General features: G+C 40.7%; 1 protein-coding gene across 6 annotated transcripts in view; it reads left to right on the top strand.

Moving 5' to 3' along the window:
* The window catches only part of LOC113054345 (autism susceptibility gene 2 protein homolog), a 306,067-nt gene that overhangs the window by 269,303 nt on the left and 23,537 nt on the right, over window positions 1-13,227 (top strand). For all 6 annotated transcript variants that reach the window (XM_026219827.1, XM_026219826.1, XM_026219828.1 and 3 more), the window contains one exon: window positions 2,337-2,385. In XM_026219827.1, coding sequence (XP_026075612.1) covers window positions 2,337-2,385 — 49 coding nt within the window. The remainder of the gene's footprint in view (window positions 1-2,336; window positions 2,386-13,227) is intronic.

The raw sequence follows: 13,227 nt of genomic DNA, 5'->3' as shown, positions 1-13,227 counted from the left end.
CACCTTGGTTTAGAAACACAATTAAGGCCAGTCTTCATGTATGATCGCTGCAGATGTGGTTGAGCAGTTTAGTCTTAAATATGTTTTCCTGGTGTTAAATATGACCATGTCCCAGCAATACACAGCACAGCTCTCACCCGCTTGTAATAAAAAAAAAAAAAAGATGAAGTCACATTTACCGTTGCTTGGCAAACTTTTTGCAGTATTTCCAAAAGCAGTTCACCCAAAGGCTCCTTGATTTCCCCACAGATTTTGCATCAGGTTCAGTTTTTCATGTGTTGACCAACAGCATGCTTTGTGTGAAAGTGACTTCGGCATGAGTGGTTTTCATACATCACTACACTATTGACAATAATTATTCAGCAGAGCAAACTGTGCTGCTCTGGGTCAGCCTGGGTGATTCTAACCCCAGTTTAGGAATACTGTGAAGGACAGAACCAGAGAGGTGTGTGTTGCTCATGAAGAGAGCCCCTGTCTCCATCACCTTCACAGTAGCTGCACCCTAAATTTATTAGCAGCAAGAGAGTGAAAGAATATCATACTATCCCAGTTCCCTCCTTTCTCTCTCTCTCTCTCTTCCTGCTGGTCGCTCTGTCTCCTGTTTGCATTCTTTCAGGACTCCTCCACCAGTAGCGCTCATTGAGCATCGTACACGCGCACACGCACCGTCTGCCCGGTGAAGCTGAGCGGAGGAAGCACGTTCCGTGTGTGTGAGGCAGAAACAAGCAGGGGGTAGAAGCTGAATGAAGTTAGGTTAGAATCAGGAAGTGGGAGGAACCGGTCGCGCCGTAGGTGATTGAGAGAGAGTTTGTGGGGGTACAGGCAGCACTCGCGCGAGGAACGGGAGCCAGGAACCAGGAACCGAGCTTGAAAACAGCGAAGATTTCGAGGAAAAGAAGCGGCGTCGGGGTTTTACTGCGGCTTTACTCCACCCATTCTGTCTATAGGAGGGAAATATTGTACGCTTTGTTGGATTTTCTTGCTCTGCACGAGCGCACGGGAGACAGGAACGCGCGGATGGTTTGTCACTGAGCGCGCCTCTTACACAAAAGCGCAGAAGTCTGCGACGGTTGGCGAGGATTTCAAACGGCCAATTTGCGGGAAGAGGACGAACTGAAGGATTTCTCCACATCTCTGCGCTCTTGGGTACCAGGCACATGGCTGCCTTTGTCTGAGAGCCTCTCTCGCTTTGAGCTCTGGATGTTTTTCTTCTTCCTCTTCTTCCCTGGGAAAGGCTTCTTATTTTTGCATGGCTGTCATTCACTCTGAGCGAACGAGAGGAATTCGCCGCCTGTTTGTGGATTAAATTTTTTGACAAGCAGAATGTGAAACGGCGTATTTATTACTAAACCTTAAAGTGATTTCTTGGTTTATTTTCCTCCGTGCCAACCTCACCACATCAGAAGGTACACCTCACCTTCATATCTTTCAAAAATGGATTTTCTTTTAGTTCATATCTCGACGACCTCAATGTCATTCGACGTTTTAGGGGAATTATTAAAAGCCGTTTCAGTGGATTACACGATGGCTGGAGGATTTGGAGCGCTGTTTTCTTGTCTTTGGTTGTGGATCATTGTAGTTGACATCTGCAGTGAATGTTGCCAGATGTTTTTCGCTTGTGGTTTAAATAAAGCAGTCGCGCGAACGCGTTGTCGTGTGGAAACTATTTATCTTGACGTCATGTTAATGAACGCATATCACATTATTATAACAATTATTATTCAGCTTTCAGCTGTGAAAATGGCCTTAACGTTTTATATATGTGCTAATTTTAGACTTGTCAGTGTCGTTTTTGCCTCGAGCAGGATATGGATATAGTGTTGCCAAACCTGTCAGAATAATTGCTTTCCAATGAGCTGTTTTTCTGAGAATATATTCTTAGTAAGGTATCCACAGAAAGACGTAAAAATGTCCCATTGCAAGTTTACATTCACTCAAAAGCTGTTCTGTTTGTGCATTATTTTCCTCAAGAATGAGAGTCAGGTTAGACGCTAATGGATGGACTGTAATGGTTCTATCTTTGTTGCTGTTAAGTCAATTGAATTAGCCGATGTCCCTTTGACACCACATTGTCACTTAAATGAGCTTTCATTACCTAAATGCTGTGTAAATTGCAACGCTGGATGTTTGCACAATAACAGCAATGTTAATGCGTTCAACCCGGTCTCAAGTGCAGCGCGTCGTTTTGCTCATGGAGCCACAGTGCCATCCAGTGGCCGCCTTGGAAAGTGACTTTATTTTTGCGCTCATTAATGCTGCGCTACCTTTGATGATGAAGCCCACCTGCTTAGATCTGAAGCAGATGTACTGACTCTGTCTTTCTCGCTCTCTCTCAGGGCTCCGATGCCGGCTCAGAGAAATTATTCAGCACAGCTGCATTTAAAGGTATGTGGTGGACTTTCTTCATTCCATTCTGCTCATGTGCTTATTGCTCGTGTAAATCACAGTTGTCTAGTTGTTGACAGATTTTCTGTTCATATAGAGGCACATACTCTAAATTGTTATGGTTTTTGTTTTCTGTAAAATAAAATGTTAAAGCTGTAATCATAGTGTTATGATCTAAAAATTAATATCATTATCGCCATCTGTGAGGATAATCCCAGTCTATATAAATACTGTTATATATTGTAGGTATCATATATATATAACAGTGAAGCATGCAGTCTTCGATGCCCCACAAGTCATAAACTAGAATCCGTCATATTATTCTAGACAACCTTATTTACCAATATTGCATTCAGATTACGTCTAATGTGTTTTGCTTTCCGGGGTGGCATGGGAAATAATGCATTTCCTCAAGGCTGACTACGATTCCATTGACAGGCACAGTGTGTTGTATCCTTGCTTACTCACAGCGTATGGGCTGGGAGAAATCCATCTGAGCCACTCTGTTAAACAGATCCCAATGTGCTGCTGAGTGATGAATGAGAAAATCCATTTCAGGCGCGCAGCATGTGTAAACGCCACACACTGGGTCCCATGTGCAGCGGCGTCTGGCTTCTGTTATGGAAATTGATTAGTTGTGAAATGCTAAATAAAGGTGGTGGATCTGCGGCACAGACGGTAGTGGAAGATGCTATTCTGCCCTGCTGGTTTGATACTCTGCGTGTGTGATATTGTTTGCCGTGTCTATTTTAAAAGCACGCTTTGAGTTTGTACAGTGAGGAGTTGCGATGCCCTCGCCGTCTGTTCTTTGTGTGCATGTAAACGTCCCACCATACACATAGGAAGTTGGTTCATGTGGAGTCTGCAGTAAGAACGCGTGAGTCAAAGGATCCAGGGAGACAGTTGAGTTGCTTTTAAAGCCTTTGCAATTTGAGCTCCCCCATTTTACAAACCCTGGGCAGGCCAACATAATGGAGCCCAGCCTTGTGAATCCACATTCTTCTGTAATGGTGCGTTACCAGGGTGGAGAGCATGATGGGTGGGGTGGGGAGGGGTGAAGGAGGCTGGAAAGACATCTGACCCCAGGGAGGAGGTGAGAGAGAGGGACTGATTGATGCCGACAAGCCCCTTGTTCCTCCTTTTCCCCCTTGCTTCACTCCCTCGGGACCCCAAACACATTTCCCACATTCTGCTCTTCGAAGGCCTTTAGAGGTTTGATTTGTTAGGTTCAGAGGGACTTTTTTGGAAAGGCTTTCCCTCCTGGAGACATCTCACCGTGGCCATCACGACCCCTCAGAAAGGATTAAAACTCCCTTTGTGCACCTTAAACTAACACATGCCCGCCTCCTCTGCTTCTGAAAAGCTGGCACTTGGGAAACAGTACACAAATATGCTTTCTCTTCTCACTGACTGCCAGGCCACTTCATCTCCCTTCAGACTCTATTTCCATTTAAATGTGTGTCTTCTCTCTCTGTCTTTTCCTTCTCTCCTTCACATTCCCCTTGTCCCCTTCTCGATTTGCCATATGCTAATCTTTCCACTGGCAAAAGAGATGGAGAAAAGAGTATCGTCCTCCAAAACACAGGTGCAAATGAACTTAGGCGCTGTGGTATTTTTATTGGAGGATTTTAGGAAGATGAAAGACAGCGGGTGTATACAGGACACTGCTCTCTGTTACAGAGGATTACCAGTCGCTCAGATTCTTAACCCTTAAGAACAAAAGAAGAAAGAGAACGTAGAACTGAAGAGCTGAGAGACGGGCAACAGAAAAGATGTCAATATTTGCCTGGAGCCTAGAACGAGAGGCTTGCATGTTTTCCACACTCAGATGGTTGACAATCAAAAAATGCCTCACATTCAACAGCGTGATGAGATGGAAGAGGCACCTCTGAGGGGAAAATATAGATCAAACTCCAAAAGAGCAGAAGAAAACAGATCTTAGATCATTTATTGGGCTGTAGGTTGTTTTGAGAGGTGGAGAGGGAAGAGAAGAATGGATAAACAAGATGTCACTGTCAATTTTGTCTCATAATTTGTTAAAAAGACAAAGATAACTGTCCCTCTCCATTTCTGTCACTGATGGATTTTTGGTTCCTTGTTATTGTCGCCTTTGATATGCTTAATTTCTGGCAGTATTGTTGACTTGATTACACAGAAACTATTGGAAGAGATCTGTACTGGATGATGACCTCACTGAATCATCAATGAACTGACCATAACTGAAAAATGGACTGCTTGTTATTGTCCTCCAGCATATGACGACCTATTTTTTTGTTAGACACTGTAAAGCTGCTTTGATTCAAATTCTATTGTATAAAGCACTATATAAATAAAAGTGACCTGGCCTAATTTAAATACTAAACTTTTATTTAATTTTTTATTTTAGTAGGAAAAAAGATCAAGAAATTAGTCATTGTCAGTCTATTCAAGACTCAGAAGAGTGCTAACCTCTAGGTCACAGGCCTTTTAGATATTTAATCTTGTTCTATGGATGGTAAAATCTAAACTTGATTATGGTCAAACAGGTAGAGCTTTCCATCTCCATTGAAATGTGTGTCTTTACTCTCTCTTATCCGGGACACTCTTCTTCAATGTTTGTCTACACTGGTTTTCGAATCAGTGCCATCACTCTTGCCTTTTCGTGCAACAGCAGCTGCTCTGATCACGTGATTCTAGCTAAAATGTTTTTGGATGGCCTGTTTTTTCGCTTTGCAAAACTGAAAAGATTTGTCGGACTGGTTCGAAAAAAAACATTTGCATTTTCTGTGCCTGAATGTTCATGGTCTATGTGAAAGCATCCATAGAAATCTGTTGTTTTATCCCAGCATGTCATTGCGTCCGATATTCTTTTCGCTTTTTCCCGCTCAGTGTGGAAAGGCCTTAAGACCCTCTCCTCGCCTCTTCTATTTTCTTCTCTCTTTGTCTCCCTCGTGATGTTTTGTGTAATTGTTGCTTGTTTTCTTTTTTCTCTCCTCGTTGTGCTGTCTCTCACTCCTATTAAGCAGAATCATTAAATGTTCGACTTAATTACTGTCTCTCACACAGCCTGCAGGTGGCTGCCAACCAGCCTGCTTCAATTAGTGTATTCATCTCCTGCATCTTGTGCATCTAGGAAGCCTTTTGCTCGATTTCAGAGCAAGCAAGTGTGAGAACAACAGGAACTGTGACGACTCAACTAGTGAGATATCTAACTGTTTTATCTGTGATTCTGAGACTCTGTAGCATTTGACTCAATCTTTGTATTTGTTTGTTAATAAGATGTGTTTTGTAATTATGTTGTCCCTTCCAACATGTTCAAGGTGAGACCAAACTGTTTGCGAACACATCATTCAGTTATTTTTCTGTCATTATCTCAGGATCTTGAGAAAATGACAAAAAAAAGACAAATATTTGGCTTCAATGGGCTTCCAGTTTGGTGTTGTTATGAACTTGAGATATATGTGCCAAGTTATCTTGACAAAAATATCTTCAGAAATTTTCTTTGAGATATGCTTGAAAGCCCGTCCAGTCCAATATGGTTTTGAACAAAATGTTCTTGTTCTTGAGAACTTTTATTTTATTCATGAATTAAATGATTTTACACTTTAAATGTTTGATATCTTGTTTGTTGCAGAGTATAAATTGAGTCTGACATTGTGTTGGCCACTTTTGGACTTGGACGATAAGACAAAGCTGTTACTACAGACTCTACTCCAGATACCTCATTCTCTCTCTCTGTCTCTCTCTCAGTATGCTGTCAGTGTCCCACTTAGGAGCACCCGGACCACTAAACAGATTGTTTTTTATTTGTTTGGCAGTAATTCCCAGTAATAGAATTTGTTTTAGTTTCTAGCATCATTCATAAAACAGAAGGTAGCCGTTTTGTGAGTGCTGTGTTTTATTTATGTCTGGGCATGCATTGAATAAAATCTAGTTACTGCCGCCAGTCACACAGTGTCTGCTGTGGTGAACGTCTAATGCCTAATGAAATATTTATGTATGTTTAGTACATAGCTTGGTTGCTTATATATAAAAATCACAGAAGCTGATGAACTGTCTTGCATGATATTGAATGAATAAATACTATTTACAGCTCAGACTCAGTTGACAGCACACGCAAACATGTTAGCAGCAGAGCGCTCATCTGAAGAGCAGGACTCGGGTGAGGCCCTGTGTGGAAGGTATAATTTCACTGACGATGACATTGTCAAGAGATTGAAAAAGAAGAGGAGAGAGGATGAAGAGAAGGATAGGAGAGGCAGAAAGATGAAGTTTGAGGCAGATGAGAGTTGTTAAGAGCTGGATGGATGGATTTTAAGAGCTATTGAGATAGCGGAGCACTCGCGGAGTGCTGTAGTCTCACAAATGTCTGAAGCTTCAGGAGTGTATGTGTGTGTTCGCATGAATTCTTGCATACAAGATTCTGTGTGCTTGACACTGGCTTGAAAGGCTTCTTATTTTTTTTTATTTTTGCATTTCATGCATGCTATAGGATACACCTTATTTTGCAAATAACTATGTAAATAACTAAAAGAATGACAACGTGCAGTACACTGTAAAACTATTTGCACTACAAACCAGTGTTTGTTTATGATAATAAATAAAAATAACTTGATTGCAAACACCAGTTTGCAACATCGAGCATCATAATGGATTGTTTTAGTCATTGAAAATAATTGGTAGCGACACAGGAAGCCTTGCATATTGAAGTTAAAAATGTCTTGTCTTCTCTTACAGTGAAAATAAGGTGGATAAAACAGATGTTTGTAGCTCTAAAATCTAATTGGATGAGGCACATTTAAAGCCATTTGTAAACAGGGCAATAAACAGGGTATGATACATTTTTTATTAATTTGGAAAGTGATTTAATGATCTTGGGTCATTTCGTTGCTTGGCAACAGCATGAAATTACGCTAACAAATGTGCGTCTTTTCACAGTGTAACAAACAAAGTATGATAATCGACAGATCTGTTTGCACTGCTAGTCTAGTAAAAGCCATTATCATTGCTTATTACTTTAACATTTCATCTTTGGTCAGTGACGTGACGTGACATACAGCCAAGTATGGTGACCCATACTCAGAATTCGCGCTCTGCATTTAACCCATCCAAAGTGCACACACACATAAGTGAACACACACACACGGAGCAGTGGGCAGCCATTTATGCTGCGGTGCCTGGGGAGCAGTTGGGGATTCGGTGCCTTGCTCAAGGGTCATGGTATTGCCGGCCTGAGACTCGAACCCACAACCTTAGGGTAAGGAGTCAAACTCCCTAACCACTAGGCCATGACTTCCCCTTAGTCAATAATATATGCAATCTCTCAGGTTGTTTATTTATGTGTTCTTGTTTTATGTTGAGTAACCGATTGGAATGATTGATTGATGAGGTCAAAGCTTCCTGTTTTCTTTCTTTTTTCTTTGAAGATCAATGAACAAAGTCTGTCTGTTTTTGGGCAGGTGAGGTAACTGATTATTTGTTCTCAGTCAGCTCAGCTAGCATTCCTCATACTGAACTATAAGCATCTTTACCTGGCGTATATCTGTGGTCATGTCTTTATAGTTTGTAGTGACAAGCTGTAATTTCTGGCTCTGTGTGAGTGTGTGTGGTGAGAGTTTGGCTGCAGTTCACAGTCTGTAGTGATGTCTCATCCCCTGACACACAAACCCACAGCGGTTAACACACCATGAGCAACATCCTGATTTACTCCCCAAGATCAGCAAACAGTAGCGCCACCCACTCTCACAGTCTGCCCAGTGATGCATGCATGTTCATGTGTGTGTATGTTGGTGTCCTCACATATGATTAAGCTTTTTTGTATAACCATATGATTATTGCTTTTCCAGTAGGCTTTCTATAAGTGGTTTTCCTGGCACGGGGAACAAGATTGTGTTTTAAAACACAGCTTTAACTAGAGCCACACACTAACGGTACTGGGATAAGAGGTTGAGATGCCATGGAACTGTTGAGGAATTGGAAGTCAGACATTCGTTTAACGCTATACATTATCTCGGTCTTTCCTGTCTGTAGTCATAACACAGCCCCAAACTGCACTCAAACACTCTTTCCATCTGTCCCTCTCTCTCAAAGAGGTTATTACAAGGTTGTTCCCAAACCCCAGAGGTTGAAGGACTAAAGTAAATTTATCCATCTTGGTGACTAGTGGAGGGTGCAGAGAGAGTGGAAGAAAGAGAGGCCAGGGAGACAAGAGACCTTGTTGAAATGGCTCTGATGGCATGGTGAGTTTAGCCATGTTGAAGAGCATACAGTGTAAGAGACAGTCTCAAAAAGACCTCAAAGTGTTGTAATGCTGTTTAATGATAGAGTATGTTAACATAAAAGCCACTCTGAGATCTTTTTTTAGTATATACTACCATTTAAAAGTTTAAGGTCAGAAAGATAAAAGTTTATTTTATAGAAATTAACACAAACATTAAGCAAGTGTTTTCAACGTTAACAATAATAAGAAATATTTATTGACTCAGTTTTGCGATCACTGGAATAAAAGTAATTAGGAATAAAATGTCTTTCAAAATATATTCGGAAAACTTGTTATAAATTGACATTTTGCAGTATTGTTGTTATTACTGTATCTTTGATCAAATAAATGCAGTACTGGTGATCTGACGTCAAAATTTTGAACGTTAGTGTGTTTGTGTGTATTTACAAGCTGTTCAGAACAAATTTCACAATGCATTGGGAATTTGAACTGGACCTGTATGTTTCCTTTGTCTGTTCTTAATCTGAAAAGTATGTGTCTGTAAAATATCTGATAGTCTTACCATGGTTGACTGACATGAATGAGTGACAGAAACTGAAAGCAGAAGTGAAAAGGTTCCCTGTGGTTGAAACCCTGCCTTACAGATGTGATGACATCACCTATAGCTCCTGTTTCCTCTGTTTAGAAAAGATACGCATTTATTTGATTTCTTCTCCCATCTTTCTTTCCATTCAGCTCCCCTTTTTCATCTTTTCCCAGGTCTGTCAATTCCCAGGTCTGTTTTTGTCCAATTATGCATTTATGGCAGTTTGAGGTCGCTGTGGTAACAGAGGGATTAGTGTGTAGAGATCTCAACCAACTGTGTCTGTGCTTAAGTACAGGTGCTTCTCAATGAATGAATGAATGTTGTGAAAAAGTTAATACAACTCAAATTGTGAAACTCATGTATTCAATAATTTCAAAGCACACAGACTGAAGTAGACTAAGTGTTTGGTTCTTTTCATTGTGATGATTTTGCCTCACATTTAACAAAAACCCACCAATTCACTATCGCAAGAAATTAGAAAACTTCATAATACTTCATTTCTTCTGGTAAGTATGTTTATTTACTGTACATGTACTCAATATTTGGTTGGGTGCTCCTTTTGCTTTAATTACTGCCTCAATTCGGCGTGGAATGGAGGTGATCAGTTTGTGGCACTGCTGAGGTGGTATGGAAGCCCAGATTTCTTTGACAGTGGTCTTCAGCTCATCTGCATTGTTTGGTCTCTTGTTTCTCATTTTCCTCTTGTCAATAGCCTATAGATTCTCTCTGGAGTTCAGGTCTGGTGGGTTTGCTGGCCAGTCAATCACATCAACACCATGGTCATTCAACCAACTTTTGGTGCTTTTGGCACTGTGGGGAGGTGCCAAATCCTACTGCAAAATGAAATCAGCATCTACAAAAAGCTGGTCAGCAGAAAGAAGTATGAAGTGCTCCAAAATTTCTTGGTAAATGGGTGCAGTGACTTTGGTTTCCAAAAAACACCAGCAGATGACATTGCACCCCAAATTATCATAGACTGTGGAAACTTAACACTGGACTTCAAGCAAATTAGACTATGAGCTTCTCCAGACTCTATGACTTTGGTTTCCAAGTGAAATACAAAACTTGCCCTCATCTGAAAAGAGGACTTTGGACCACTGTGCAACAGTCCAGTTCTTCTTCTCCTTAGCCCATGTAAGACGCCACAGGAGTGGCTTAACAAGGGGAATACGACAATTGTATCCAAATTGCTTGACATGTTTGTGAGTTGTGGCTCTTGATGCCTTAACTCCAGCCTCAGTTCATTCCTTTTGAAGTTCACTCAAATTCTTGAATCAACTTTGCTTGTCAAACCTCAAGGCTATGGTTCTCTCGGTTGGTTGTGCATCTTTTTTTTCACACTTTTTCCTTCCACTCAACTTTCCGTTAACATGCTCAGATACAGCACTCTGTGAACAGCAAGCTTCTTTGGCAATGAATGTTTGTGGCTCCTTGTGAAGGGTGTCAATGATTGTCTTCTGGACAACTGTCAGATCAGCAGTCTTCCCCATGATTGTGTAGTGAACCAAACTGAGAGACCATTTTGAAGGCCCAGGAAACCTTTGCAGGTGTTTTGAATTGATTAGTTGATTGGCATGTCACCATATTCTAATTTGTTGAGATAGTGAATTAGTGGGTTTTGGTTAAATGTGAGCCAAATCATCACAATTAAAAGAACCAAAGACTTAAACTACTTCAGTATGTGTGTGAATTTTTTTAATGCCAGAGTTTCACAATTTTAGTTGGAAAACTGAAATAAATTAACTTTTTCACAACATTCTAATTTATTGAGAAGCACCTGTATATTTCAACCCAGAACCTCAGAGAAGCAGTAATTTAGGCCTCTGGATGGCCAGTACTCAGCTGAAGAGAGACAGAGAGGTGCATAATCATGGGATCAAGAAAGCACAAATACTGCAACACACTCTCCTGACCATTTTAAACTTTGATACGTCGACACCTCTGGCCTCAGTGTCAGAGGTCACGTAGGTTGAAGGTCAAGCTTTAGTATTTTTCACCATTTCCAAAATGTATGGCAATATGCAGTAGGCCTACAGAACAGAGCAAAATCTGGTTGCCTGGAGGCCTTGCTCAATTCAGGCCAACTTGTGGTTGCTCCAGAAAATTCTTTGCTGAAGGGAAAATCCAGTGTGTGCTTTCATATAAATAAGCACTAATGAAGTGTGAAACGTCCCATTTTATCACCATTGGTTCCATAAAGATTGCACATCCGGACCACGGTTTCATAAGCTCTATGAAGAGCTGTCCCATTGCAGGATTTTCACCATCTGTTCCAGATTACATTGCTCTGAGAAGATGCTCTTTATCCCGTGTGTCAAGTTTTATTCAAACAGTGAGATCCTAAACCAGGCATTTCAGTCTCAGTGCTTGGGCTTAAGGGACACTAGAAAAGCAAACAACCCGGCCTGCTGAGGGCTGCTGTTTAGATTAGGTACAACAAAAACACACATGCAAATGCATTGAACTCTGACCACTAGTACCTACCAACATGCACTCGAGAGACTCTCACACACACGGGATACTCTACTTTCCCTCCACCTCAGACATGATATATGATTCTTACATCCCTTAACAAGTATGTGTGTATCAATGTGTGTTGTCTGAACCACGGCCTCCTCTGAGAGTGCCGCCCTGCATAGAGCCGTCTTTGTTCTGATAGTAACCCAACCTAAGTTTTTGCAGGGTCTGAGGGGGGTCCTGGGTTTCCCAATGACTCCCCCAACCTCTGTCGTACTGAAGACTGTGTTGAGAGACTCTCGGGGCAGCTGGCTGTTTCGGCTTTCCTTAGCACTTCTGATAAACGAATGAAGAACACACAGGCAGAATGCTTCACCAGTCTTGCGTCACACATTTCAGCCTCGGTTTCCTTTGATCAACACAAAAATGACCAATTTAGTTTGATTTTAAATAATGTACTTGTTAAAGTATAGCAGGATGGGAGGGAGACATGGGAATGAAGGAAAAGGAAGAGCCTCTTTCTTTGGCAACAAGTTGAGCCAAAGGATTGGTTTACAGCCGTGCTCTAGGAAGACTGAATTTCCAGGTGGCTCAGTCCTAACACCCCTTTACATACACACACAAACATCATGTGTGTCTATAATCCTCAACTTACTGAAACATGAGCCTTGGGTAATGAGAGAGCTTTATACACACACAGGCTGTATGAGCTGGTAAGTGCCAGTTCTGGTGGGCTGTTGGAGGGCTTATGTTTCCAGAAATCTCGGTGAAGGGCAGCATTATGTCCCCCGTGTCACACATTCAGAGAGATAGAGAGGCATTGAGTGCAATTTCTGCCCTGTTTGAATGGATTAAAAACATTCAGCTGTGAAATCTGAGTGAGAGAGGAAAAAACTGCAGGACTAATTGAAGTTCCCTGAGGGACACACCACTAATGGTGATCTAAAGATGCCAAATTCAGCTGGTGTCAAGGATTAATATTGTGGAGACTGCAGCCACTCACTTATGAATACACACAAATACACACTTTAAACCAGTTAGCAGTAGGTATGCCAAAACATTAGCAACCATACTGAAAGAAGTCATTATTAACATATATATAACATATATATATATAAACAAAACATATTTATTTTAAATATAATATATTTATAATACATACTTTTTTATTACAAATAAGTAATTGAAATTTGGATTACATTTATAATGGAAGCAGAAAATAATAAATATTTGTCTATAAAAAATAGGCAAACCAATATTCCATTTTATCTGTTATTACGCACAGCAAAACACATAATTTAAATATGAAAATATATATTTGTTTTTTTTTCTTCTATTTTTCTGTGCAGAATTCACAGTCACAAGTACAATACTATGCAGTCAATATGCAGTTTTTGGTGGTAGTTGCTTACAGACCAAGGTAAAAAAAAAAACAGAAAAGAAAAAAAGCTCCATGCTAAGAATGACTTAAGTCCCTTTACTTGAGGTGACTTATGTCCTTCATTCAAAGTAAGTCACTCGCAAGTGAATATTAAATTACATTGTGAGATAGTTAAATATATTCTAAATAAACTACAAACATAAAATCTATACATTTATT

Source organism: Carassius auratus, chromosome 35, assembly GCF_003368295.1.
Source record: "Carassius auratus strain Wakin chromosome 35, ASM336829v1, whole genome shotgun sequence".
Taxonomy (NCBI): domain Eukaryota; kingdom Metazoa; phylum Chordata; class Actinopteri; order Cypriniformes; family Cyprinidae; genus Carassius; species Carassius auratus.
Note: the sequence above shows the minus strand (reverse complement) of the source record. Positions and strands in the feature narration are given on the sequence as shown.